The sequence below is a fragment of the Psittacula echo genome (assembly GCF_963264785.1).
Source record: "Psittacula echo genome assembly, chromosome: 3".
NCBI lineage: Eukaryota > Metazoa > Chordata > Aves > Psittaciformes > Psittacidae > Psittacula > Psittacula echo.
In genome coordinates, this window is record NC_137736.1 from 99,427,570 (window position 1) to 99,453,935 (window position 26,366).

The 26,366-nt window shown below is 44.5% G+C and overlaps 2 protein-coding genes across 2 annotated transcripts; one reads left to right on the forward strand and one right to left on the reverse strand.

Moving 5' to 3' along the window:
* Window positions 1-1,731: 1,731 nt before the first annotated feature.
* Window positions 1,732-11,945, reverse strand: SPRYD7 (SPRY domain containing 7). Its single transcript, XM_080613098.1, has 5 exons — window positions 11,829-11,945; window positions 10,415-10,531; window positions 7,243-7,409; window positions 5,548-5,650; window positions 1,732-2,966 (listed from the first exon to the last, which is right to left on the reverse strand). The coding sequence occupies exons 1-5, from the start codon at window positions 11,932-11,934 to the stop codon at window positions 2,869-2,871; spliced, it is 591 nt and encodes a 196-aa protein (XP_080469224.1). The 5' UTR covers window positions 11,935-11,945; the 3' UTR covers window positions 1,732-2,868.
* An 8,458-nt stretch (window positions 11,946-20,403) lies between these two features.
* On the forward strand, window positions 20,404-26,049 carry TRIM13 (tripartite motif containing 13; the record flags this gene model as incomplete). Its single annotated transcript, XM_080613934.1, has 2 exons — window positions 20,404-20,494; window positions 24,817-26,049. The coding sequence occupies exons 1-2, from the start codon at window positions 20,492-20,494 to the stop codon at window positions 26,047-26,049; spliced, it is 1,236 nt and encodes a 411-aa protein (XP_080470060.1). The 5' UTR covers window positions 20,404-20,491.
* Window positions 26,050-26,366: the final 317 nt, after the last annotated feature.

Sequence of the window (26,366 nt, forward strand, 5' to 3'; positions counted from 1 at the left end):
AAACAAATGTAGAGCCTAAAACCCTGTTGCCAAAACCAGTTCTGCAGCTAATTATTGGCTTGTCCTATTAGTGCCCTCCTCCTCACTCCCTCTCCCCTCATCAGCAGGACTGAAACCACCACCTGGGCTCCCATGCCCATGGCTGTATTTCCCTGGCAGTATCATTTGTGCCCACGTGGCGTAACAGCAGGAGGTCATAGTCAGAGTGCTGGACGAGCTTCAGTAGTTCCTCCACTCCACAGCATCCCAGATCCTGGCTCCCAGAAGGCAGCAAACCTGTCCAGACAATTGGTTGGGTTGACAGATGGGTGCCTCTGTCCCCTTGCAGCTGGGAGTCACCCTTTACAATGACTCGCTGTTTATTCCTGGTAAGTCTTGCATGGTTTGGGGTTAAGTGGACCATGTTCTTTGCTTGAAGACACATCTAGCTCCTCATCAACTCTGAGAGCAGTGAGCTTATTTTGCAGTTGTGTTAGGTGGGGCAGGAACCTTCTTGCTGCCAGAAGTCCCTGGCTTCCATCCTTCCCCTTCCCCAGAGGTTTCGCTTACCTTAATAGTGCGAGGTAGACACTGCCTGCTTCCTTGCTGCAGATGGGATCTGAGGCTCTTCAAGCCGTTAAGTTTCAGAGAAAATCCTTCCCATCTCCCTTTCATCTTCTCTGATGCAGTGCAGGCTGCCCACTGCCTTCTGCAACTCCTACATTTGGCAGCACAGCTTCTCCAGGACAGCACCCCTCCTGAAGAGCAGAGGGACATCATTCCCGGCCCCACAAAGCGGTCCCAGCCACTCCCTGCCAACCAGGATTTGGAGGGCTGCATCAGCCATCTGGAGCTCAGTCTGTCTGGAAGCTGTATTGGGTTTGCGTGGCAAAGTTTTGGTAGCAGCAGGCCTATAAGGGTGGTTTCTGTGAGAAGCTGCCAGAAGCTTCTGTCCAATACAGCCAATGCAAGCACAGCTGATGAAGAGGCCATGGGAAGGACTCATGCTAGAAAAGTTCATGTCTCCTACGAGAGAGAACCCACACTGGAGCATGTGAGAGTGTGAGGAGTCCTTTCCTCAGGAGAATGGAGCAGCAGAGACAATGTGTGACAAACTGACCATAACCCCCATTCTCCATCCCCCTGCACTGCTGCTGGGGGGAAGAGGTACAAAATGTAGATGTTAAGCCCAGGAAGAAGGGAGGGGTGTGAGGAGGGTATTTTAGGATCTGGCTTTATTTCTCATTATCCTACTCTGATTTAATTGGCAATACATTGAACTGAATTCCCCAAGTCGAGTCTGTTTTGCCCATGACTGTAATTGGTGAACTCTCTCTCTATCTTGACCCATGAGCCTTTCATTGTATTTTCTCTCCTCTATCCAGCCAAGGAGGGGAGTAATAGAGCGGCTTTGGTGGGCACCTGGTGTCCAGCCAGGGTCAGCCCAACACAGAAGCTTCTGCCCTAGCAATATCTACCAGGAAAATCACTCAAAACATCTACTGGGGAAACTGAAGCAAAACACAGGAATGTAACTTGGATTATGTATCCAACCACAGCAAAGCAGAGCAGATTTCAAGGGGAGACGATAAAACTGCACTTTATATAAAACTGAGCTTTTTACCATAATGCTGACAAGGGCACCATTTCTTTCAGGCTGAAAAGTTCTACCCAACACCGTCATTTGATAGAAAGGCTAAAGGAAAGGAAAACATGAACCACTCCAAATGAAAAGACAGATGCAGAAAACTGTAAGGTGAAAGGCTTTGAGAAAGCTATTTGTATTTGAAAATTCCAGAATCAGATAATTTCTAAAAATATTTAAATAATTCATTTATGCAAATGCATTAACCCAGGAAGAGCAAAACCCAAACCACAAACATTCAGTATGAAGATTTTCTTTACAATAAAAAATCTTTTAGGAAGTATATTAAAAGCAACAAGAGCGAAAAAAAAGAAAGCATCTCATAATTTATATTCAAGGGCATCACATTTTAGAACAATGTCTTAGCCATCAATCGTTCATAAATGATTCACAAAGAAATTAAATATGCTATTCTGTAAGAGAATAATCTAACTTACAGTTTAAGATGTAAGGCTTCACCGTAACATCTCTCAGGCTTCCCATCTGACTCTTTACATACCCAAACTGAGTGATCTGTACTTGCTCTCCTACAAGAGTAACACAGCTTGGTGGTCCTCAAACACACAGGTAGTGTTCAGGTTTCACTTTTAAGGTTCAACAAAAAAGTATTACTAGAAAGTGTCATTATTATTTGTGACAATAAAAACAAATTAAAAGCTAGAAGAAATAAATAAGTTACACTTGCCTGTCTAAGACTGAGGGAACGGATTCAACTATACCTTGCAGAAAAAGTACCTATCTGCTAGTTATGCCATTGTATGGTTAGTCACTGTGCACAACTTGGACACCGCAACTCCAAATCACATGCTGGACACACAGTGCTCCCTTTAAACAAAGCATGAACTTCTGGTGAAAAAGTTGGGGAAAAAAATAATCAAGAGAACTATCCATCTCCATAGCTATCGTATGCATAAGAACTATTTGCTTTACAGAGCTCCAGTTTTTTTCAAAATACTGAATGTAATACTGATGGCAATAATATCCCTTAGTATCCTTATGCATCAAGTACAAATCAGAGAAAAACTCGGCCCCAAACACTCATTTTCAACTACAAACCATTGCCAGAAATCTCATATTTGCAGCACAGTTACCTGGTGTTGCAGTCAACACATTAATTCTGCAGACCACAGTCACAAGTACTTACTTAAAATACAGATATGGTTCCTAAACGTAAAGTGAAGCTTTATTTAAGATGACAAAGCTTTTGTAACAGTGCAGGCTGCAAATTTTCAGTACGAAGACATTCAGAAGATTTGTTGCTCAAAAAGGATCTTTTCAAACCCTGGTGGAGGTGTGTGATAAAATTCACTGAACTGACAATCCAGAATGGCACTGTCATCAACTGCAGAAGAGAACCAAAAGAAGGAATTAGAGAAGGAACACTTACACGTTGATCCTCTACTACACTGTCTTACTAAGTTATACACCATGCCCAAATCAGGAAGAATATTCTCCAGTTCATCCATTATATATATAATACATTTAAAAGACATCCCTTCAACAAATATGTTAAAGCCCTACACGCACACCCACAGAGAGGAAATCATCCTTCTTTTCTGCTGTTTTCTTTAGTCAGTAATGGTCCTTGGTGCAGTCAATGGGAATGCTACCTCTGATTTCACTGTAAGCATTACCAGGGCTTCAGACCATTTCCTCAAAATCTTCTACTCTATTTCTCCAGAAATCTCCAGACTAAGGACACTACTGACGCCCATGGCAGAGCTGCCACCTCCTCAGCTGCATATTTTTCTGTCCACTTTCTAATTCTGCTGGAGAGTCTGCTGTGTGCAATGATTTTTCGGGAGATTTACAAGGTTTCAGATGTCTCCAATGGTTGGTGTCAGACCATCTGTTTTAGCAAAGATCATCTGATGCAAAGCAAGCATCTTTGCTTCTTTAAGTTGGAAGTTAATGGTTATTTTATAATACCTCTTCCAGTGTTTGATCCTTTGCATAATCCGCGACGCAAGTGTTCCTACATTGAATGTAGATACACTTTATAGAAAAGAAACTGCTGACGATTTTCACAACAAAGCCTTCATATATTGCATTAGCAAATGGAAATACCCAACCAGTCAGAAAAGCAAGATCTCTTTCAAAGACAACTTCTTTCCAAGATGAACCTGGTACACTAGCAATATTAAATCAAAACAGAAAAGCTTCACCTCCATATTTTGGCTTAGAATTTAGATATCTCAGAGGCAAGGTAGGAATTTTCCCCTCTTAGGCTCAGTTAAAACTCCTACTAGTATATTTGTTCAGTTCTGCAGTACTTATGCAGTGTTTGCATCTCAATAAGTGCCAGAGGCACAGCTGCTGCAGGGAACAACCTTTAAGTCCATTCTTCAGTTTTACATTCTCAGGCTTGATACTGTGTTTTCCTGCCCTATGATGTTTCTTTTTAAAAGGTATCTGTAGTTCTGGTCTGAATTATGAATAGAGTAATGCTTACGGAATTCTTTTCTCCATGTTCAAATCCCTTCACGTGATTAGAAGTAGCTCACGTTAAATTAAGAACATCTATAGTTAAAGCTTATACTAAGTACCACAAAAAATTATTTGCAGACCTCAAATATTATAGCTACAAGTAAGAGACATGGCAATTATGATGAAATTATGCCCACTTGTGGAAGATGATAGTAAGAGCCTGGCAATAAAAGGTCTGCGCATCCTCCGGGCATGGAACTTCTTTAGTCAGAGAAAAAATTATTTATGGTAGGCTAACATGCCACCAAATGTTTTCTGAAAGCAACCTGCACCCTTCATGCTATGTTACACCATTTCCAAAACAGAGGGAAGGTGTACCAATGAATTATCACAGCAATTCTCCTCCTGCTGCTCACGCAGCGTTTTGCACCAGATCCCTCAAGGCTGCAGGGCAGGGCAGTTACTGTCCGCAACAGCCTTTTAGCAGCGCCATCATGTGGCTTCAGAACACATCACAGTGACCAGACAAAATTTCCACTCCGCAACTTGGAAAGATAAAATTTGTCATGTACATTTATAGACTTCAAAGGCTCTACAACACACCTAGAAGATTTTCTTCCTGCTCATAAAATTCAATATTACAAATGTATCATTGGGAACACGACCACAGTTCATTAGGAACCAACCATGACTGTAAAAAATTATCCACTTCTCATAGCCAATGGTATCCTGGCAGAGGCTACTACTTAGATAAAGCTCACACAGGAATAAAGATAAGCTGGGGATGGCTGTAGATGTAACAGAGGGAATCCAAGGAGCAGTTATCATTTGCTGTAAGTTACAAGCCGCAAGCGTAGCTTTGATTATGCACTGAGTTGGGGGAAGTGCTGCCTTTCAGAAGAGATGTTAAACAGAATTCTGACTACTGGGGAACTACAAAACCACCGCCAAGTTCTGGAAAAGTAAATTGTTAACACATGTCTTGGCCAAATACCAACTTCCATAATTCATAAATTCTTTCTTAAACTGCCTTTGCAGGGATTAATTGGATATGGTATTTGTTTCTTGTTCAGAACTGCTGTGCTGTATTGATGGTTGCTGGCAAAACAGCTACCACAATTTGCTCACCAATTGATGGATTTCAGAACCGGGCATCGATTTGGTACAGCAGCAAGGAGCTGTACCACTACACAGCAGCAGCTTACTAGTGCTACATTGAAGTTATTACTTCCAGAAATAAATACAAACATCAATTCAGTATCTATTTGCATTTAACACTGAATGCATTTATGAAGTATGTGAAATTCACAGGCATAAATACCAAGCTTCAGAGAGAAAGCAGATTAGCCCACGAGCCTACATGAGTTTGAATTTGTTGTTTTTCTTTTTTCCATCTGCTTCACGGGTTTTTTACGTGGCAATTTTCAGACTGAGTGCAGTAACTCCCCAGCCTTCTGGACTCATACCAAGAAACAGTTTGAAAATCTCTGACTTACCATAGACCACTGGATAGACAGTCCCTCGGATTCCTGAAGCTGGACAATGCATGTTCTTCCCATTTAAATATACATTTAATTCTACATGGTCATATGTAATGCCCTAAAAGCACAGAAAATTAACAAAAAATCCATCAACAACTTTATACACGTAAGACTGCTTAATTTAGCTTTCTTAGCCACAGGCAACTTTTAACACCATTATGCAAACCGCAGCATCCCTAGAAAACCTCGCATGAAATATTCCTGCAAAGGACTAGAAGTTAATAAATGACCAGTAACATTTGTATTTGCAGATACTCAGGATTCCTTAATGCTTACTCAGTCTGGATGCAGCACAGTACTGCATACCGTATCTCACTGAGTTTACAAAACAATTTTTCAAACTGTTCTTCAACATGTTCCTTATCAAATGTTAAGGATACATAAAATTTTCAATTCTTTCAATATTAAGCAGTTTGTGGTCTTCTTGTTTATATCTCCTCATGGAAATAACTTTAGTAAAGAGTGGTCTGTCCATGTTTCCATACGGAAACCTCTCTCAGCACATTTACTCTGCCAGCAGCAAGAGATCATGGTTTCATACACAATGCTATAAATATGTCAACTACACAGCAGAAAGCTAACACTAACAAGGTAATAAATTACTTGTTAGGTAAATGACTTCTGTCACTGTTTTGGTATGGCTGAGTGTGACAATCTGTGTTGCCCCTCTACTTCAGAAATCTATTTCTGTGACATAATAAAATAAATGAAAACTGGGAAATTAGCAGTAATACATCAGCTACTATTCACAGAATCACAGAATAGTTTGGGTTGGAAGGGACCTTAAAGACCGCCTAGTTATAGCCCCCTTGAAGCTGGTCAACATAGGCTGACGAAATGGTGAAACAGTCTGCAACCATTCAAAAAAATAATTTCAGAAGGGGGTTAAAAGAATAATATAATATCTGAGGGTAAAGGATGGAGGCATCACCTTAGCTCCTTAGGACTTCTAAATATGAAATTTCTAACCACTGCTACAGGACGCTGAGCAAATGACAGCAGTAAAACACAACCCTTTGAACAAAGTCACTTAAAGATGGTTTGAGAAACCTGGAATAGCAACGTACAAAAAATCTTAAGATTATCCATTTGTTCTCATTCTTAATAATTTTCCCAGTGAGAATTACTCCCCTCCCCACTTAGTATCTCACCTTCCCTATAAAAGTTTGGCTAAAAATACAATTCATCTATCATCCAGGACCTACCTCTGCTCAGCTCTGTCCTTCTAATCATTAACCAATTAGCTATAGGATCTTCAGTTTGGCTGGGCATGGTGCATAGCTCTGTAATGCATTCCAGCACATTATTTGTTCAGGAAGGTCCCATCTCAATGTAGGATCCTTGTGATGGGAGTTATCTATCAGATGGATACTGCAACCAGACTGCAGGAAAGCATTAGGGGCTACTCTTCAAACACTGGCAAAGTTTGTCCCTCGTTCACAAATATTATCAGTGAGAATGAAGACCACTGAAGTCCACTGATATCCAGGCTGCTGATCCATCCAAACACAACGGGGCTTTGTATCAGCACTTCCCAAACTGGGAAATGCAAGCTGAATTATTGTACTGAGATGGTCAGTCTGATCACAGAACTGTAAATAAGGGGAATCTAGGAACATCTGGAAAGTAAAGAAGGCTTAAGGAACTCACCACCACATCACCTTCCTGAGGAAGGTTGTTTGCTGGTAGTCTGTTTTTCTCCTCATTGTTATAGTAGAGAGCTCCATCATTTCTCATCACCAGGCTATGGACATCTCGACCAAGTGGAATTTGATTCAAGTTTGCTTTCTGAGTTGCAACTCCAATACCCCAAATCCCTAAAATGTGACAGTAACATGGTAAGAAAACAAACAAACAAACAAACTTCATTATTTTGAAGACTGCCTGAATCAGGACAGAATACAGAATGTGTTTTTAACTAGTGCCATGGCCATGCTACTACTATCTCCCGGACATAACAGAACTATTGCAGGTTAGCCCTGGTAGGCAGCTAAGCACCAAGCAGCCACACTCTCACTTCTCCCCCACAGGCCTCAGTGGGATGGTGGAAGAGGGAAGGAAGACTAAAACCAAGAAAATTTTTCTTGTGGGTAAAGACAAAAACTGTTTAACAAGCACAGGAGAAGTGGAAGAAAGAAAGAAAATAAAACAAACCAAAGGAATGTAATAGCAATCACTCACCACCTCCCACAGGCAGACTGAGGCCCAGCCAATTCCCAAGCAAAAGATGGCTAACCTCCCTAAAGCCCCTCCTCCCCCTTTCGTTGGTTAGCATGGAGGATCTCCTCGGTTAGTTCAGGTTATCTGTCTGGTTATGTCCCCTTCCCACCTCTTGCACTCCTGCTGGAGGGTCAGAGTGAGAAACAGAGAAGACCTTGATGCTGTGTAAACACTGCTCAGAAATAGCTAAAACATTAGTCTGTTATCAGTATTGTTTTGGTCACAAATCTAAACCACAGCATCACAGGAGCTGCTATGAAGGAAGTTAACTCCATCCTGGACAGACCCAGTACAAACAGTCAATAGAAGTAACCAGCATGTATCCTGAAAAAAAAAAAATCCAGAGAATTGTAATCACTTAGCTTAACTTTTATTGCAGAAAAATATGAAAAGAGACTCTGAAACTGTAGGAGGATGTAAAAAATAAATCAAACTAGCATGGATTTGTGAACAACACTATTTCCTTTTCCAGCTGGTTAGACTATTCTTAGCGAAAAAGAAGAAATTGTAAATACGACAGATCTTGATTTGGTAGTGTTTTTGAAACTCATACAACACTGAAATAGTCAGGTTATGAAAACATGGTCTAGACCTTTACAGCAATATAAATGCATGACTAGTTAGAAAACTGTATTCCAGGACTACTCATCATGTCAAATCAAATAAAAAAAGATGATTCAAGTGGGGCTTGAGGTTTTGCAGTGAATGCACAAGGTCAGATACTATTCCATACTCACACCAATTACTTGGGTAATGTGATGATGTGCTTGTTAAATGTGCTGCCGATACCAACCTGACAGGACTGCAAGCTCTTCAGAGGCCCCTCAAGTTTCAAATGATCCTGACAAATTGATAAGAGGTCTGAAGGAAAATGCATTTGCTTTTTCTGAATTATGAAGAACAGTAGGAATAGTAAGTGGCACAAATACAATAGTGGCTTGGCAGGCAGCTCATAGAAAATAATATGGGGGTTATCACAGACCACATGCTGAGCATGAGTTGCCCTGCTGTTGTGAAAAACTTCTGGACATATGGCACATATAAAGCCAACACACTGTATGTACAACAGATGAAGGACGTCTACTGCTGCTGCAGCTGGAGCAGAGCATCCATTTTAAGCATCATACCTGAAGACAAATTAGTTCAATTAGAAATATTCTCGAAGAAACAACAAAACCAATCAAAAATATAAAAACATCACCTATAAGGAGACAATAAAAAAACCCCAACAAACCAACCTGGTGCTGTTTAATCTGGAGAAGACTAAAATGAGGCAAAAATATAATAAAATTAGTTTCAAAGACAAAACTGCAAACGAATTTATTCTTATTCTTACATGCCCAGGATGAAAAGGACAAGAGTGTGAACAAGGTTCAGATTACACTCCTAAAACCTTTCCAATGGTCAGGGTGACCCCACAGATGACTGCATAGGGACACTTCTGGGAATCAAAGTTTTAAGTTAAGTGATGTACAATCCTCCTGCCTTGAGGCATAGGAATAGACAAGACACAGCTTGTCTTGTCTATTCCTGTCACAAGGACCAGAAGAGTTTATTTCCTGTGTTTCTCAAGCATAAGAACATGGATATGTATCTGTGTGAGTAACAACCATATGTAAATAACAGCTGCAGTGGATTCTTCCCCAAACATATAAGATACTAGAATTGCCAAACTAAGACTGATCTGGGGTTTACATACAGTTTAAAATCAAGCAACTGGTTTGACTGCACGGTGTTTTGGACAGATTTGTGTTCATGCTGCCTGCACTCCAACCCAACTGAACGCAAACAACCCTTACCCAGAAAGCGCCAGGTTCAAGCTCCAGCTGGTACTGTAAGGCCTGTATGTCTCTGGACTAACACCTCCCTTCTTCCCTCTCCCTGTGTACTTAGGGAAAGAACCGCTTCATTTTCACAGTGTCTGTTGTTTTTTAAAAATACAGGGCGTCAGAAAACAGGCAAGCCTGGAGCATGTGAAGTTGACTGTATTAGTAAAAGCATAATGCTTCCAAATTCCATTCACTTTCAGCTGCCTTGCACCATATCTGTGCAAAACAAAGAAACGGGGTGCTGAAAGGCTCTTCTTGATAAGGCGGTGTTGGAGTAAGTGCTGCATGTTTGATTTGAAGAGCGAAGTGTAGCACAAGGAGTGCTACCCTTGTTTGGGCAAACACAGTGCATGTTAAAAGCAAATGGAGGTAGACAAATAGCTATAAACACTGCTGGATAAACTGCACTATTTTAAAAAAATACTTCACAGTGACAGTATTTTATGTGGTTATATGCATTTATTTACAAAAAACATTTCTAACATATGCTAACTGAAAAACATGCATATAACAGCATATAAAACAATATGGTGGTTTTTAGCATGTGCACTCTTTTAGTAATATACTTACCGTGTTCTTTAATATTTCAGAGCCACGATAAAAAAGAAAAAGACATTTCCTGTTACACAACATCAGCTTATAGACCTCTCCAACATTCACAAGTTCAAGGATGCAATCAGAAAGATGCATGTGCTCAGCACTGGAGATACAACCACCCGCAGGCAAACCAACACACCTTCCAGGTTTAAAGTTGTACATTTTTGCTGACTAACCTGTGGACTGGATTTTAAACTCAAAATAGCTCTTGTTCTGATGCAAAGGTGCATTGGCTAAGCAGCCTCCTGTGCCACATATTCTTCTGCCGTTTTTAACAATCACAACATCTGTTCCTGCAAGAAAAAAAACACCCGCAAAACTTCAAAACATCTTTAGAAGTCTGGAAGCATCCCTTAAAAGCCCTAAACACTGAGAACTGTTTTTGTTCTTTCTGCCCATGTAAGAGCTTCATTAGCCTGTGAGAATTATGATGATGGGCTATGCTTTGAAGTAGAAAAACGAAGGCTGTTTATGGGCTAGTTCCTCTTCCAACTAGGGTTTATTTATTTAAAATCTATACGCTGCTCTAACTTCACCTCGTGGGTTTCACAGCACCATGCTGATTACAACCTTTGCTCAGCCACATTAGAATAACTTACTATTTAGTCAGAAAGGGTTCACCGTGAGACCAGAACCCTGTACCCTGTCTCTATATACTGGAGGAAGAATGTCTGCCAAGAGAAGAAAAGGCACATTGGGTAGAAACACTGGATGGAACTGCAAGGTGTTTAGTTATTCTCTGAAAAAATCCTTTTATTAGAAACATGCCTGCCAAAACAGAGAGGAGAAAAGAAGCTGTCTGCCAAATCTTTCTTCTCCAGTGGAACACTTCATCTTTAGGCACTGTTGTCACTGTCAGGAACACGGGAAACAGTCAAAGTTCACTGACACAAATGAATAAAACCAGACTCATGATTGTTTGAGTGGTTGGGATCAGCCACACCGCCTTCCCCCTAGCTCTATCCCCTGCTCTGCTGCAGCTGACCCAGATCCCTCCCCTCCTCAACAACACCCAGGCATAGCTTTGTGGACACCTCATCCTCAACACGTGGTAGTGACCAGACTCCCGTGGCTCATTCTGCATCTTCACTGCCGTAACCCTCTGCTCTGAATCACCATCCCTTGTGGAATGACCAGGATCTTCAGCTCTATCAGGCTGCCTTCTCTTCTCAGGGAACCTCTCTGAGACTGAGGTGCACCCCTACATACTCATTCTGCTGGTAAGCCTCAACTGAATTTAAGCCAAAGTGAGATTTCTTCCTGAAAACTGCCAAATCCTTTCAAAGCAGCAGCCCACAAGCGACTTCCCCAGCACACTTCACTGGGAGAAGACGCCTGAGACAGGGCACATTCCCCCTCCGGCCGGTACGGTTACACGGTGTTAAGACAACTCCACACCGCTACCAGCGCCGCGCTCAGGCTTCCCGGCTACAACCCTCCCGCTCGCCCCACGGGCCAGCCCCGCCGCGCCGCTGACCTGCGGCCTTCCCACGCCGCCGGCAACCCTCATTCTCCCTCCCGCTCCACGGCCCGTTACGGGCGGCTCAAGGGGGGGCGAAGGGAGACCAGGTCCAGCCCCACCCCGCTTACCCATGCGCTGCGTGTCGAGGTGCACCGCCGGCATCTCCTTTAGCGGGATGTGGCCAGCACCGCCATCCCTGCACCAGGAGAAGCAGCACAACATGGAGGCGGCCATGACTGGCCGTACCCCACCGCGCCGCGCAGGCGCAACAGCAGCCAGTGGGGCGGGCGGGGCAGCGCCCCCTGGCGGGCGGGAGGTAGCGGGGCGGGCGGGCGTTCCTTCCCCTATGCCCGCCCCCGCGCGATATGGCGGCAGTCGGCGGTTCATGGCAGGAGGTGGCCGGCAGCGGCGCCCGGGACAGGCAGTGAAAGGGGGCCTCGTGAAATCCAGTACGGCCTGAAAAATAAAATCCCATTAAACCTCCGTCTTTCCTCAGGAAGTGAAAATTCAAATGGCAGCGAGTGCAGGACAGAAACCCTCTACTTCTCTGCAGCTGTGGGGAAACGTGGTGGTGGCTTGAGGTGGCAGTACACAAGCCTCTGCATGCAGCCACCTAAAGAACAAGTTATACATATATGTATCTGTGAGAATATATATATATATACATGAATGAAAGAGAAAACTGATCATGATGGGCAGATAGTGCACATCACGTCAGCACACTTCACAGTGCTGGGCCATGTGGAAGGGACTCCTTCATGGAAATGTACCGGGCAGTTATTTCTGTCTCCAAGTAACAGGAACCCCATTTGAACCCCATTTATTCAGTCAGTCAGTCAGTCAGTCAGTCATTCCCCTCTTTATTTTAATTCTTTCTCAGAGAAGTCAACAGAGACAGGACTCCTCGAAGCAAAGGTTCATGCAGCTGGGGCCAGCTGCCATGGTTGCCTCAATGGTGTCTGCTCCCTGGGTGTTTCCCTTTCTCCTCCTCTTCCAGACCTGTCTGGCTTGTGAGTGTTAACTTTTTGGGTCCTGTTTGCTTTTAGAGTACCTCCTCATTCGTTCAGAAGCTTTCGTAAGTGTGAAACTGAACCACAAAGACTGCTGCAGTGAAAAGCCAGCATGCTACCATTGCACTTAGCAGTTGTTTCGCAAAGCACGCTTTGGGACCAGCTTTGTGTCCCTTTCATAGAGGCAGAATGCCACTTAATTAAAAAAGCTGTAGCTTTGCTTGTGGCCTCAGGTTAAACAAGTGTTTCTTTAGCAAAAGCCTTAGAGCTGTCCCTACAGCATCCAGAACAGGGGCCACAAACTGGGCTCCAACAAGTATAACGAATAGTAATAACATGGCTGTAGAAGCCCACCTGTATCTACTTCACATTTTTATTTATCTACAGGCAAATATCCAAGACACGTTGTGCCATAAATTGCTGATCTAAAATGTTTTGCAGATAATTTAAATACTTATATTTAAAGGTCTGTTTCCTTCCAAACCAATTTGGGATAAAACTCTTGTTTCTCATGATTTTGTGGCATTTCACTTACAAAGCTCCCTTACAGTTTTATTACAGTATATAATATGATGCAACTAATGTAACCCATGTGGTACAGCGTTATCTATCTTTAGGAGGGTAAGGGGTTAAGCAAATATTCAAAAACCCGTGTTAAAAGAAATCTTCATGGCAAGAAATATCTGATTGGTCTGGATGGGGTGTATCAGTCACACTTACCCCATTACTTGAAACATGAGGTGAAACACTGTCTGTCTCAAAATTGTGCCTAAAACCAACCTGATTTTAAGAGCAGCTTTAAAATATGCTTCCTTCCTTTTATTGGACTTACTGTTACAGCCCATAAACATTTGGGGTCAAGAGCTCACTTCCTTAAATTATACCAAATGGGATTAGTCTTGAACTTCTAAGAAGTACATATTAGGTGGAAGCTGATGTTTATTTATTTCGTATGGAGGGCATCATGATTCTTATTGGTGGCTTGTTGTTCACATAATTAGTCCCATTTAAATCACTGCGGGACTTTTATTGTCTGTCACACACTGCGGGTTTGTTACAGTAAATGCTGAAAGACAAATGTTAATATGGTTAAAAAAAACCCAAACCCCAAACTTAGAAGGAGACTCAAACTCCAGATGACTCCCCATCCCATTTTTTTCCTCTGAGACCCAGTAAGTCCTTTCTTCCCCAAAAGAAGCACTGGAATATAAACACATCTCGCCACATGAAGTCAGCTCCCAGGAGATGGGGCCTTGGGGAGCAGCGGCTTGCTGTGCCTTCCTGCCGGTTTCCTGCTCCACTTCTTTCTTAACTTGAGAGGCTGCTTTTACAGGTGAGCAGACTGCAGCGCTTATGGGGTAAAGTGCATGCCACAGCTTGGAAAAGTTGCCGGTGCTTCTTGGAGCACACTGACTCAAGTTCCGATGTGCTCAGCAGGCAGGAAGCCTCGGAGGACCAAAGTCAGTGAAGCCCTTATGCCTATGCCTATCCTCTCTCCCTCCAGGAGTGGAGCCTGGCTGCTGAGCACCCTGTCAGCAGCTGATGATACAATGAATTGTGCAGGAACAGCAGCAAAGATCTTTGTGAAGGCTCCAGTGCTAGACAAAATCAAGCGTATAATAATATTGGTCCAGTGAAAGTAAGGCAAAAGTCAGCTGGTAAGAAACATCGCTTATCCATATGCCTGTCTTGGAGGATGAGGTGAGCAATTCTAGCAGGATAGTATTTTATTTGTAAATGTGCTTGTCAGCCTGTTCAAAGCATATCTGAACACTGAAATTTTTACAGTGCACAAAGGACTTCCCCAAGGAAATGAAGATCTGGGCTCTAGTATTTGGAAGTATAACTGTGCTTGGTAATGAAGGGTTAATTCAGCTTCTGCCTTTCTTGAATGTGCATTTCTTTCACTGGGGAGGCCAAGTATTTAGAACCCTCCCACACCGGAAACAAAATTATGCTCAGCATGCCTAAACAAGTTTGTTGCTCACAGGGTTTTAACTTTATTTCCTTGAACAGTAGCTGCAGAGATATTTTGTCTGGGAACCAGGTTAGAAGAACAGGAAAATGACCGGTCCTGTCCATTTCACAAATGCAGGCATATTTGGAGGTCCTGCTGAAAGAAAATGGTGGTCATTGACTTGTTTTGTTCTCTAGCTCACAGCTTCATTCAGAAAATACAACCATCTCTCATTAGCCCAGCGAAGTAGATCTACACTGGCTGCAGACGAGTGTGTTTCAGAAAGGTTCCCTGATCCGCCAAATTTGTGTGAGAGAGGGGAACTCTCTCACCCATTGTTTCAGTCTGTAATGCAACACAATGAACCAGTTCTCAGAAAAATAATTCCTCTTCATCCTGTGAGTAAAATCCTCTGGGACTTGCTTCTCTGCTGCCACAGGCTTTGCAGAGGCACTTACACCTGTGCAAAACAGTGAAAAAAATAGATTAAATATGCTGGAATGGCTTTAGGAACATCTCCATGCAGCTTGCACAGAAGTAAATGATGGTGCAGGACTGGAAAATCAAGGTTTGTTTATTGAAAGCAGTCCTTCCACTCCCAGGGTCAGGCCTGTGGTTTGGAAGATGATACAGACAAGGTCTCAGATGAAAAACAGGTTGTGCTTGTACTTTTGAAATCTTCATTATAATGTGTTCTTGTGAGGATTAATGTTCTGTAGAAAGTCTTCTGGTTTATACAGCTAATCTGATGCTTGCCAAATCATAGAAGAAATTGTATATGAAAATTAATTTTGTTCCTCGTTGTTCTATTTACTTTGGAGGTCACTGCTCCTTTCCTCTTTATGCAATCTAAGCAAAGCCCACCAGAGCAGAGCTTTGATCTCCAGGCAATCACAAACCTCATTAAACCTGACAGGCACGCTGGCCGTGCTTTGTTCAGGAAGGAGCAATTCAGTTCTTTTATGGCATAAGACTGTTGAAGACTGGAAACCACTGCCCACGGCACAGGGCTGTGTGGCCAAGCGCTGGGATGAGCGGGCTCGTATGAGCAAGCACTAATTTGGGGAAAGTCAGAGCCGTTTCTCAAGGGACTGCTCGCAGACGCAGCAGCAAAAGCACAGATTGGTTGCAGCTGTGTTTGCCTGTGTGCATGTCCGGGTCCGGAAACACCATGCGAGAGCCAGCAGACAGTGGGAGAAGCAGTGGTGTATGGCCCTGAGAAAAAGCCAAGGGACAGCTTCTTCTGGGCAAGAATCCTGGCTAGAGCAGCAAACTTGGACTGCCGCACAGCAATCCCTCCTATTTGCTTCCTCTGCGTGCAAGGAAATGGGACATGGCTGTACATTCTTTGTAAATAAATAGGATTACGCTAAGGAGCTAACTGAATTCATCATTGATCCCCCCTTCCACTCCTCCAAATAAAACACGGCAAAGTGCTGAATATTAGTTAACTGTGTGGGTCAAAGTTCTGTACCTGGAACTACAGGGCTTTCCACTACTGCTAAAATGGTCACTGGGGACCCTGCAGGTATCAAGGCAGTCTCTGAAATTCAGACCTTGAAACAGCAGTTGATCATCTCCATCGCTGATGACCCTTCATGGATTTTTAATGCCTGGTATTTCTACAATGCATATTAAAAGTAGCTTTTATGGAACAATAACAAGAAAATGTATTCTCTGATTCCTCGTTTGGAGTGTCTAATATAGTCCAGATGTATCTGTTGAAAAGAAATGTGGTCAGATATGATATAGTTGTGAAACATGTACATGAGTAAGGTGTTTGATACACAGAGCTGTTTTGAATAGTTTCTTTATTTGTGTTATACTACAGTGTCTTCTTGCCAAGCTGCTATCTGCACCAAAGGTTTTGCAGGTTTATGTCTGTATTTAGGTCCTCACAGCAACTGCATCATACATGTCCGATTGTCCCTCTCCATTTGAGGGTAGGCTCACAGCAGCACAGTGAATAAAGCTGCATGATTCAAGTGTGATCAAGTTGAAGATGTACCTCATCACAGGGGGTTGGAGCCGATGACTTTTAAAGGTCCCTTCTAGCCCAAACCATTCTGTGAGTCTGATTTTATGAAGTCACCATCCAGGGGTGTACTCTGACAATTCTGCAATAGGATGTGAAGCTTAACCCTCTTCAGTGGAAGTAAAAGGCAGACTTGCAGCCAAGGATAAGACTGGAAAATGTCCCCCACTCACCTCTTTTCTTTGGTTTTTCACTCTAGGAAACAATTACAGTCTGACAGGTTTTTGATAGCATGGCTTCAGAGAAGCCTTACTGATGGGGAATACAAACCTGAGAGGACAAAAACTAAACACAAAAAAGCTGCTTTTAACTCCAGCTACATTTATCAATCAGTTTTGTGTTAGACATCTCCAGCGCAGCACAGGGGGTGCCTGGGGCCTGGAATGAGCAGCTGGTGTGGCCTAAGGGCAAGGCTGTGTTACTTTTGGCAGCAGCGTGGGCAATGGCTGGCTGGAAGCAGTTGTGAAAGTATGGCCTGTGGGGGCACTTGTGTTTTATGCTGACGTGTGTGCCGGCTGCCACCGAAACAGGCCCTCTCACTGGCTGGTCCTGGCACTGGTGTTTGCTCGGCTGTGGGATCAGCTGGCTGCCAAAATTGATCCCACTGAAAACTTTTCCTTTGTTTTTAAACTAGATTAGCTTTCAGCTCTGTTGGCAAGCAGATCTAGCTTAACATGTGGCTGCATGAATGTTGGAGCCAGCAGAGAGAAGGCATCAGGAAAGCATGACTAAGGGAAAGGAAAAGGATGGAATGATCTCTTTTGCCAATAGCACAGTCTCAGCTTGGCTTAACCCCCGTGAATCTACCTCTCAGGGTAAAATTACCTGTTACAGCTTGAGTCACTTTAATGGCTTGCTTCTACAGAAAGGGAAGAATCTTGTTCCTGTTTTCCTCACTCCTCTCACGTTAGATCTGGCGATTCAACTGGTGTAACCCACTGAATCAGCAGAAAGCTCACCCTGGCAAAGAAAAGAGAGTAGCGTTCTGCTGGCGTAGCGGGTGAATCAGCTCAGTAACACATCTGCCAAGGCTGCAGAGCTGGTACAGGCAGGGAGGGCAGCAGCAGCTGGCTCTGAGGCCACTGACTGAACACAGCACACAGCTTCAGGCTCAGAAAACCCTGTTGTAATGCTTAGCAGAAGAGTCACAATCTGGGTTCTCTCTGCAGTTTACAGATGGCAATAGGCACTATCCCTTTGTCTTACAACAAACGTGGTGTTTGTCTCATAAAGCTGGAAGTTGCCATCGGTTTGTAATTCCTTCCACACTCCTCCCTCTGTATTTTGAACCCTCCTGTGGGTGACATCTGTCCTAACGCTTCCTTCCAAGCGGGCCTCTCCTTTGAGCCTAGATTTCCCTTGGGTTTGTTTCCTTATTAGATAGGGAAATACTGCCACAGATCTACTAAATGCTCTTTTGCATCAGCCAGAACTTTTCTCTGAAGCTTCAACAAATGGTCCTTGATGTTGCTTCAGGAAGACAACGTGCTCTCAGATGTGGGAATGCAAGCTCATAAGCAAGCTGCTATCAAAAGACCTCTAACAACTGGTTAAAAAGAGTATAGAAAGATAAACGCATGTGTGTGCAAAACAGGCGGGTGTGTGCAACTCTAGTGCTCAGACAGTAGTAAAATACCCAAGTTATATTTGACGTGCCCAGGATAGTCATGGTACACTTAAGCTGTCTCCATGCAGCAAGAACAGAAATTCCATGCTGTGTTTGCCCAAGTTTAGGCTTTCACCTTTTGAAAGAAAGAAGTCCAGGCAAAGAGGGACAAGAACATCTTCAAATGAAGAGGAGATATCACAGGTGGGCAGGTGTCCACTCATGCTGATACAGCTCCTCTTCTTTTATAAGGTGACAGAGTAGGACCAGTGCAAAGAATTAGTGGTGAATAAAATGTACTCTAAAAATATCTCAGGAAAAAAGCTACATGAGAAATGTATGAACTTAATAATGAGTGAGGAATCTAAAATGCCCTATTGTTGGTGATGTTTTTAACCATAAAATCACAGAGAAGATTAGAAGAATCAGGAAGTTCTTGATATTAAAATGGCTGTTGGGAAAGTGTGGACCAGGAATACTTTGAAAACATGAAATACAAGCACTGGGATATCACTTGAACACAGTCTGGGTAGCGGAGGAGTGGATTAAGCTATCGCTTTTCAGAAACTGGGACAATTTGAGGATGGACAATTAGGAAGAAACAAGCAGGATGTTAAGAGCACCTGAAGGTCTCAGTTGCTTTTGTGCAGCAGCTCTGCCTTCCAGGGCTGCTTTCTGGTTGATGGTGGATGAAATACCCCAGTGTATGAGCACACTGAAGGGGTTTCCAAAAACACTTGTCCTTGATCCAGCTGTTCCTGTTAAGTCCACAGGAGAGGACAGGCCAGGCACCAGGAGGGAAGGCAAGGAAGAGGAGACTGCTTCTTCCGGCTGCAGTAAACTGGGGAACCACAGCTTTGGCATGTTATTGAATGGGTTTAAAATTCCAGGTTCCTAAACAATTGGCAGAAAGATGTCAGCTGCATGAGGGAACTCCTTCTGAGAGAAATACGGTCTAGCCTGTGACATTACTTGTGTGGGTAGTCTTGAATGTGAATAGACTCCACTGTGATGATGAGTGACGCGACTGCAGTGGGTGAGTGAAGAGTACGGGAGTGACAGGGGTGCAGGAGGCAGAGTACATGCGTTTGAGAACAGCTTTTGATGTAGTGTTTCACAAAGTCTAACTCGGAAGTTCAGTTTGGCTTTGATGTGAGACTTGTTGACTGAGAACTATCAGAAGCGCTGCAAGGAAGATACAAAGCACAAAGATCCTCTGTGGTCTCAGCACTTCCAGCTGCGGTTTCACAGTCCTGTAAGCTGAGGGTCCTCCCAGGCAGATGTGGGATCCATCGTGTTCTATCTCCCTGGGACTAGTCTGTGTTAGTGCAGGAGACATGCCTAGTTTCGACAGGCCGTGGTACTCTCCAACAGATTCATTGGTAGGAAATGGTAGAGCCAGTGTGTTAAAGCAAGCAGGAATGCATCTCCATCCTTTTATAAAGCACATAAGGATACCTGGCTAAAATGATGTTTAATGAGTGCTTTCAGGATGTGGAAGATGCTCGTCCGGATCGCCACCCAGCAGCGCTCCTCCTTAGGCTGCGCAACGCGCGCCGGGGAGCTGTCGCCTCAAGTTTAATTTGGCAGGGTTAATAAACAACAGAACTCCGTCAGTATCTCGGCGGAGGCACACGCAGCATGGCCACGGGGTGAGGAAAGCAGTATCCACCGCCTGCCTGCGAGGCCGCGCGTTCCTCCCTCCCTTCCTCCCTCCGGGCAGCCTTGGGGGCTTTCCTTGCCTCTCGCCGGCAAGTGGAGGAGGAAGAGCCGCCGCAGCAGCGCCTGCCCCGGGGCCGGATCGGCGGCCGCTGGCCAAGGTGGGTAGGCGCATCCGGGCCGGGGCTGCAGGCAGCAGCTCCCGAGCCACCGACAGCTTCTGCAGAGGCCGGGGCCTGCCCACCCGTTCTGTGCCGAGCGGCGGGCAGGAGGCGCGTGCGGCCGGGCGGACAGCGGGTGGCGGCCCTCGGCATCGCCCTCCGCCACTGACCGCGCTCGCCGAGGTGAGAGGGGGCACCGGGCCAAGCCGCGCTGGGCCGGGCCAGGCGGGTCGGCGGCAGGCGGGAGCTGCCACCGGCAGACTGGGGCCCGGCGAGGGGGCCGGTCTGGACGCGGCGTGGTGCGGCTCCGCGCCTGCCCGCTCCCTCCGCCTGCCCCGGCCTCTCTGCCCCCCCCGGCCCGGCATGGTGAGTAGTGGGGGCAGGCAGCGGTGCGGCCCACGGCCGGGCGGCTGGAGAAGCAGGCCCCGCCGGGCGGGTGAAGGCCGCGGCATTGTGTGGTCGGCGGGGGGCTGGCGCGGCCGTTGGTTCGGGTGGCAGCGCAGCTCCCGCCTCGGTCGTTCTGTGCCTTGCAGGGAGGCCCTTCCCGAGCAGCGGTGCCCGGCGGGGCGGCTGTGACCCAGGGAGCGGGACAGGGCGCGGCATGGCTCTCCAGGCGCGTGTCGGGGATCCCGGAGGAGCGGGGCTGTAGCCAGGAGCAGGGAGAGAATGCCTGCCTGGGGACGAGGGAGAGAGCGCTGCTGCGAGGGAGAGTTGGCGCTGCTCGGTCGGCATGTCAGACTCTGCGGAGGACACCGTATGCTTGGGGCTGCGACTGCGCTGAACCAGAGTTGCTTGTTCTCCAGGTCTTTGAGGTGTTCTGAAGGCTGAACGTGTTTGATCTACATGGTTCTTCTGGAAAAAGCTTTGGCCATGGTTTAAAGCATGGCCACTTTCCTCAGCTCTTTCTGGCCGCCTGGATACCCGCTGCACCCAGGGTTCGATAGTTCCATGTTACAAGTGTGTATGCTGACCCTCCATTAGGTTGTGGGTCCTCTTGATGGTGGTTAAGATCGTTGCTGCTGGAGGGAGGAGCTCCCATCGCCATTCCTCCTACCTTCTCTGTGCGAGACCCCTTTCTCACTGATTCAGCACACCAGCCTGACAGAAGGGTGGGGAAATTGCTTGTAAGAGGCCTGACAAGAACTGGGGTCCTTGCAAAGGAAGGGAGATGAATTCTGACTAGCTCAGTTGCTTGTGGAAATGCAGCCTGACTCGGTCAGGTTTTATTTGGAACCCTTACACACCATTGCAGGAAGCTTGTAAATCAAGGGCTACCTTCTTGTTTTGTTTGAAGGCTGGTGATATTTTGGTTTTGCTTTCAGCCTGCTTCTGGCATTAGCCAGTGTCTGTGCTGAGAAGCACGCTAAATTAATGTCTCTGGAGTGTGGGGAAAAGCTACTGTGGTTATTTTTGCATTTACGTTTTGATTTTCTTTGGCTATTCATCTTCCTAATGATAAACTGTGCAAGTGGCGCTTTCTGAGGTGGGTGACATCTGCTGGGTTTGTACCCAGAGAGTTTACGTAGCTCAGGTGACTGAAAAAACACTCTGCCTTTTGGACCGTGTGCTATGTGTGGAGAATTCAAGGGCCATCCAAACCTGGATCAGAAGTTACCCAGAGAGACTCCCAGTGGAGAAGTTGAAATGTTGCTGCAGTTCCTCACACAAGGACCAGGTTGCTAATACAAAGGGATGTTTAATCCACGGATGACTTACTCGCAGAAATTAGTGTCCTAACCAAGACGGAAGTTTCAGCTGCTCCAGCCAGTCATACAGGTTTTCAGTATTGTTGGATTGGTGTTAGTGGTGTTGCAAGAGGGGAAAAAAACCCCTTGTAGACTTGCCCATTTCCTTTTTTAAAATCCGAGGGTATTAATGATGTCATATAATGGTTTTGAAGTTATATTTATAAAGCGTAATTATTTAATTGGATAAGTGGGGTTGGAATGAAACAGGACAGTTTTATTTGGATCCTGAAACCTTTTTGTGTATCTTTTTTGTATTTTTAGGAGCATGAAAGTCTTTAGTGTTTGTCCTGCAATTTTAATGGAACGTGTTGTAGTAAGCATTTTCTGCAGTGGTTTGCAGTCCTCACTGTCAGGCATGCAGAGCTGCTTTTCCAGCTCCCTGAGAAGTGAAATCCTTCCGGCTAAAGGAGGTGGAACAGAGCAAATGTTTTCTGCAATGTGAATTTACTAAGAGATGGAAAACTGACATTTTAATAAGTGACATTTGTAGTTATTACTCTCTTAACACACAAGCCAAACTGATCTCTGTGCTGTTGCTGAGGGCTAGTTATAAAGAAGATTCAAGAGTATAGGGCAAAATCATGGTCTTCTCATCATCCCATTCTATTTAGCTTCAGTAAGAGGATGGAAGAGAAGCATTGCTTATTCTAGTGTTGAGAAGTGCTTCAAAATCACGCTGTCACAGAAACGGAACTTACTGAATGGGATCTGTGGTCTTGCAGGAAACCTGAGGTAGTAAGTGGAGTCCTTAGAGCTTTTCTCTGGGGCTTTGTCCCTAGCTGTAATGGTTCTTTGGGTTTCTTCTGCCCAATGACCTTAGTCCTGAGGTTGAGTGGAAAAGCTGGCAACTTTTTCAAACTCTCCCTGTTCAAACAAGGGAATACCTCTCCTCATCACTGGAAAAGCATGTGAGGTTTGCTTACACCTGTCATGGTTTAAGCCCAGGTGGCAACCCAGAACCACATTTCTCAAGAATGGCTTTTACTGAGAAGTCTCACTGTGACTCTATGGGTCCTCTTGTGAAAGAAACTCAGAAATGACCTTGCTTTTCTTCCCTGTGGTGATCTTTGCTTTCCTTGGATCAGCGGTATTGATTTCATTCTTTTCCTGTGCAGCATATAATGGTTAGGGTTGGAAAGGACCTTAAGATCTTCAAGTTCCAACCCCCCTGCCATGGGCAGGGACACCTCACCCTAGACCATGTCACCCAAGGCTCTGTCCAACCTGGCCTTGAACACCGCCAGGGATGGAGCATTCACAACTTCCTTGGGCAACCCAGTGCCTCACCACCCTCTCAGTAAAGAATTTCTTCCTTATATCCAATCTAAACTTCCCTATTACCCCTTGTCCTGTCACTACAGTCCATGATGAAAAGTCCCTTCCCAGCATCCTTATAGGCCCCCTTCAGATACTGGAAGGCTGCTATGAGGTCTCCACGCAGCCTTCTCTTCTCCAGGCTGAACAGCCCCAACTTTCTCAGCCTGTCTGCATACGGGAGGTGCTCCAGTCCCCTGATCATCCTCGTGGCCCTCCTCTGGACTTGTTCCAACAGTTCCATGTCCTTTTTATGTTGAGGACACCAGAACTGTACACAATACTCCCAAGTACTGTGCATGCACAAGCATGGATCTTCCCTTGCAGCTCTCCTCTTGGCTCCCATGTTTTCAACTTCATATTTCTTTGAGGGGACAGAAATCTTAGTAATAACATCAAAACTAATTAAAAGAGCTCATTCATATGCCTTGCTGTCACAGCAGTACTTTGATGCTCTTTCTTTGTGATACATCTTTTCATTTATAAATGAAATTTTACTACATATCTTTATTACTTATATATGACTGCATATTGTATAATATGGAAATAATTTATGCAAGGGAAGCATCTTTCTAATTATAGCTTGAAACTAAGTATTTGAGAGTTCTGGCTAATACAAATTGTCACCCACTTTGGTCTTTATTAGTTGTGTGTTTTCGTAGAGCTTAGAGCTTGCTGGAAGTTACAAGGTGTCTGCAGCCGAGAACTTTCCTTTGGTTAGAGGCACTGTGAGGGTAGCACTGGGTCCCTTCACTGAGACTTTCCAGTAGAAAGAATTATGTGATAAATCCTCTTCGTGTAGGTCCTGTCCACAGAAAGAAATTACTGAGGTGTGAATGCCTTAAGAGTGGAATTGGAAATAGAGATTGCAGATGAGTAAAACTGGCGAACAGCTTTGTTTCCTATTGAATTATCAGCTGATCTTGGTAGTATTTTATCTTTGTGCTGAATAGCTGCACAATACCATGTTCACTTGGTTATTTAAGTATATTGCAGGAGCAGAGGAAAGCTGACTTTTTAAGTGTGTGGTGACTCACCTTTGGCTTTGCATGTGGAGCACAGAACCACATCACATACTCTTTAGCTGAAGAAATTTTGAAGATGGGCTTTTTCAGACACTTTTAATATTGCCCTCCTACAGCAGCGGTGCATGGGGTTTGAAACTGTAAGGCGTGGAGGAGTTGAGCAAGTAAAGTGTAATCAAATCTTAGCAGGGCGTGTTGGCTGGGTATCTTCTGTGAAAATCCAGTTTCTGTGTATTGCATCAGTGAGGAAAGATGTAAGTCTTGAACTGTTGTTAGGAGTACATGAGCTATTTTCATTCAGAGTCTTTGCTGGTTTTGGCAAGCCTTTTTCCAGCATTTCTAGTTGGGAATCTAGAAATGGTTCTGCCTGAGCACTGAGCTGTTCTTGTGCCTGCCATCTGGTGGCCAGGTACCACAGCTAACTGGGCTGGCTGTGGACCCCAGCTGTCTTAGGGGTATATCCATCTTAGGGGTACTGAAGAAAAAAGTAGATCCTTTTCTCACTGAGCTGTGTCTTGGATGGAGATTGTTTTTGCATGGTTTCCCTAGAAAAGAAATAGATTTCCTAAGTTCCCGTTACTATCATTCTTCTCTTTCCTAGGATATGATGGAGCTCCTAGAGGAAGATCTCACCTGTCCCATTTGCTGTAGCCTGTTTGATGATCCTCGTGTGCTGCCCTGTTCCCACAATTTCTGCAGAAAGTGTCTGGAAGGAATTCTTGATGGCAACGTGCGGAATGTGCTTTGGAGGCCGTCCCCTTTCAAGTGCCCCACGTGCAGGAAGGAAACTCCTGTTACTGGTGTCAACAGTTTGCAAGTCAACTACTCCCTGAAAGGTATTGTGGAGAAGTACAACAAAATCAAAGTAACTCCAAAAATGCCCGTGTGCAAAGTGCACAGCGGGCAGCCCCTTAACATTTTCTGCCGGACAGACATGCAGCTGATCTGTGGGGTTTGTGCCACCCGTGGTGACCATACAAAGCATGTTTTCTGTTCTATTGAAGAAGCTTATTCCCAGGAAAAGCGGGCCTTTGAAACCCTCTTTCAGGGTTTTGAAACGTGGCGTTGTGGAGATGCCCTCTCGCGGCTGGATACCTTAGAAACCAGTAAGAGGAAAGCTCTGCAGATGCTGACCAAAGATTCTGACAAAGTGAAGGAGTTCTTTGAGAAGCTGCAGCACACGTTGGAGCAGAAGCGCAATGAGATCCTCTCTGACTTTGAGACCATGAAGCTTGCAGTGATGCAGGCATATGACCCAGAAATCAATAAACTGAACACCATTCTACAGGAGCAGAGGATGGCTTTTAACATTGCAGAGGCCTTCAAAGACGTGTCTGAACCCATTATATTTCTGCAGCAGATGCAGGAGTTCAGGGAAAAAATCAAGGTGCTCAAAGAAACTCCTTTACCTTGTTCCAGTGTGGACATCAGCCCTACAATGAAGAGCTTTGATACCAGCCAATGGAATAGCATAAAGCTAGTTGATGTGGACAAACTTTCCTTGCCTCAGGAAAACAACACTCTTAAATTCAAGATTTCCTCAGTCTTTTCACGCAGATTTATAGTGAATTCTCTTGTTTGCTTGCTTATTCTTGCTGTCACCAGGATGTCCTTTGTGGAGTCAGTTGTTGACAATCTCCAGTGCTGGAGATCTCAATTCTTTGCAATTAACTTGTCCTATTTGGCAGATACAGTGGAGATAGCAGATCACGCAGTCTTTTACTGGGAACAGATGACAGATGGAGCTTCACTTCTAAGAGAAAAGTGTAAAAACTATACATTGGTTGTACTGGATAATGTTGCACAGTTTGTGTGCAAGTATAAACTGTTGTGAAGCCCATGCAGAAATAGGAGAAGTAAGAGAGATCTGGTGAGGAAAACATAGAACTTCTTAAAATTGATTGGGTTTTTAAGGCTTCCAGTGAAAACACTCCAAGATTCAAAATGTTTCCAAAACATTCATACAATTCACATAGTTTGAGTGCTGATTAACTGGAAGATGAAATGAAGCTTTGAAAAACACACTGTTTTGGATTCTTCTTTTAGTGGCAATTATGAGAATATTATTCGCTGTAAATCATTCTTACCAAAATATAGGGTGAAACTGTATATGTAGTTTAATGTTAATTGTAGAATAAGATAAAAAGTGTC

Excerpts from the sequence above, each read along its gene's own strand:
- SPRYD7 (XM_080613098.1), bottom strand. The coding sequence starts at position 11,934 with ATGGCCGCCTCCATGTTGTGCTGCTTCTCCTGGTGCAGGGATGGCGGT. Across the intron at positions 10,532-11,828 it reads CCTCGACACGCAGCGCATGG|GAACAGATGTTGTGATTGTT; the intron begins GTAAGCGGGGTG and ends TTTTTCTTGCAG. Across the intron at positions 5,651-7,242 it reads CTCAGGAAGGTGATGTGGTG|GGCATTACATATGACCATGT; the intron begins GTGAGTTCCTTA and ends CTGTGCTTTTAG.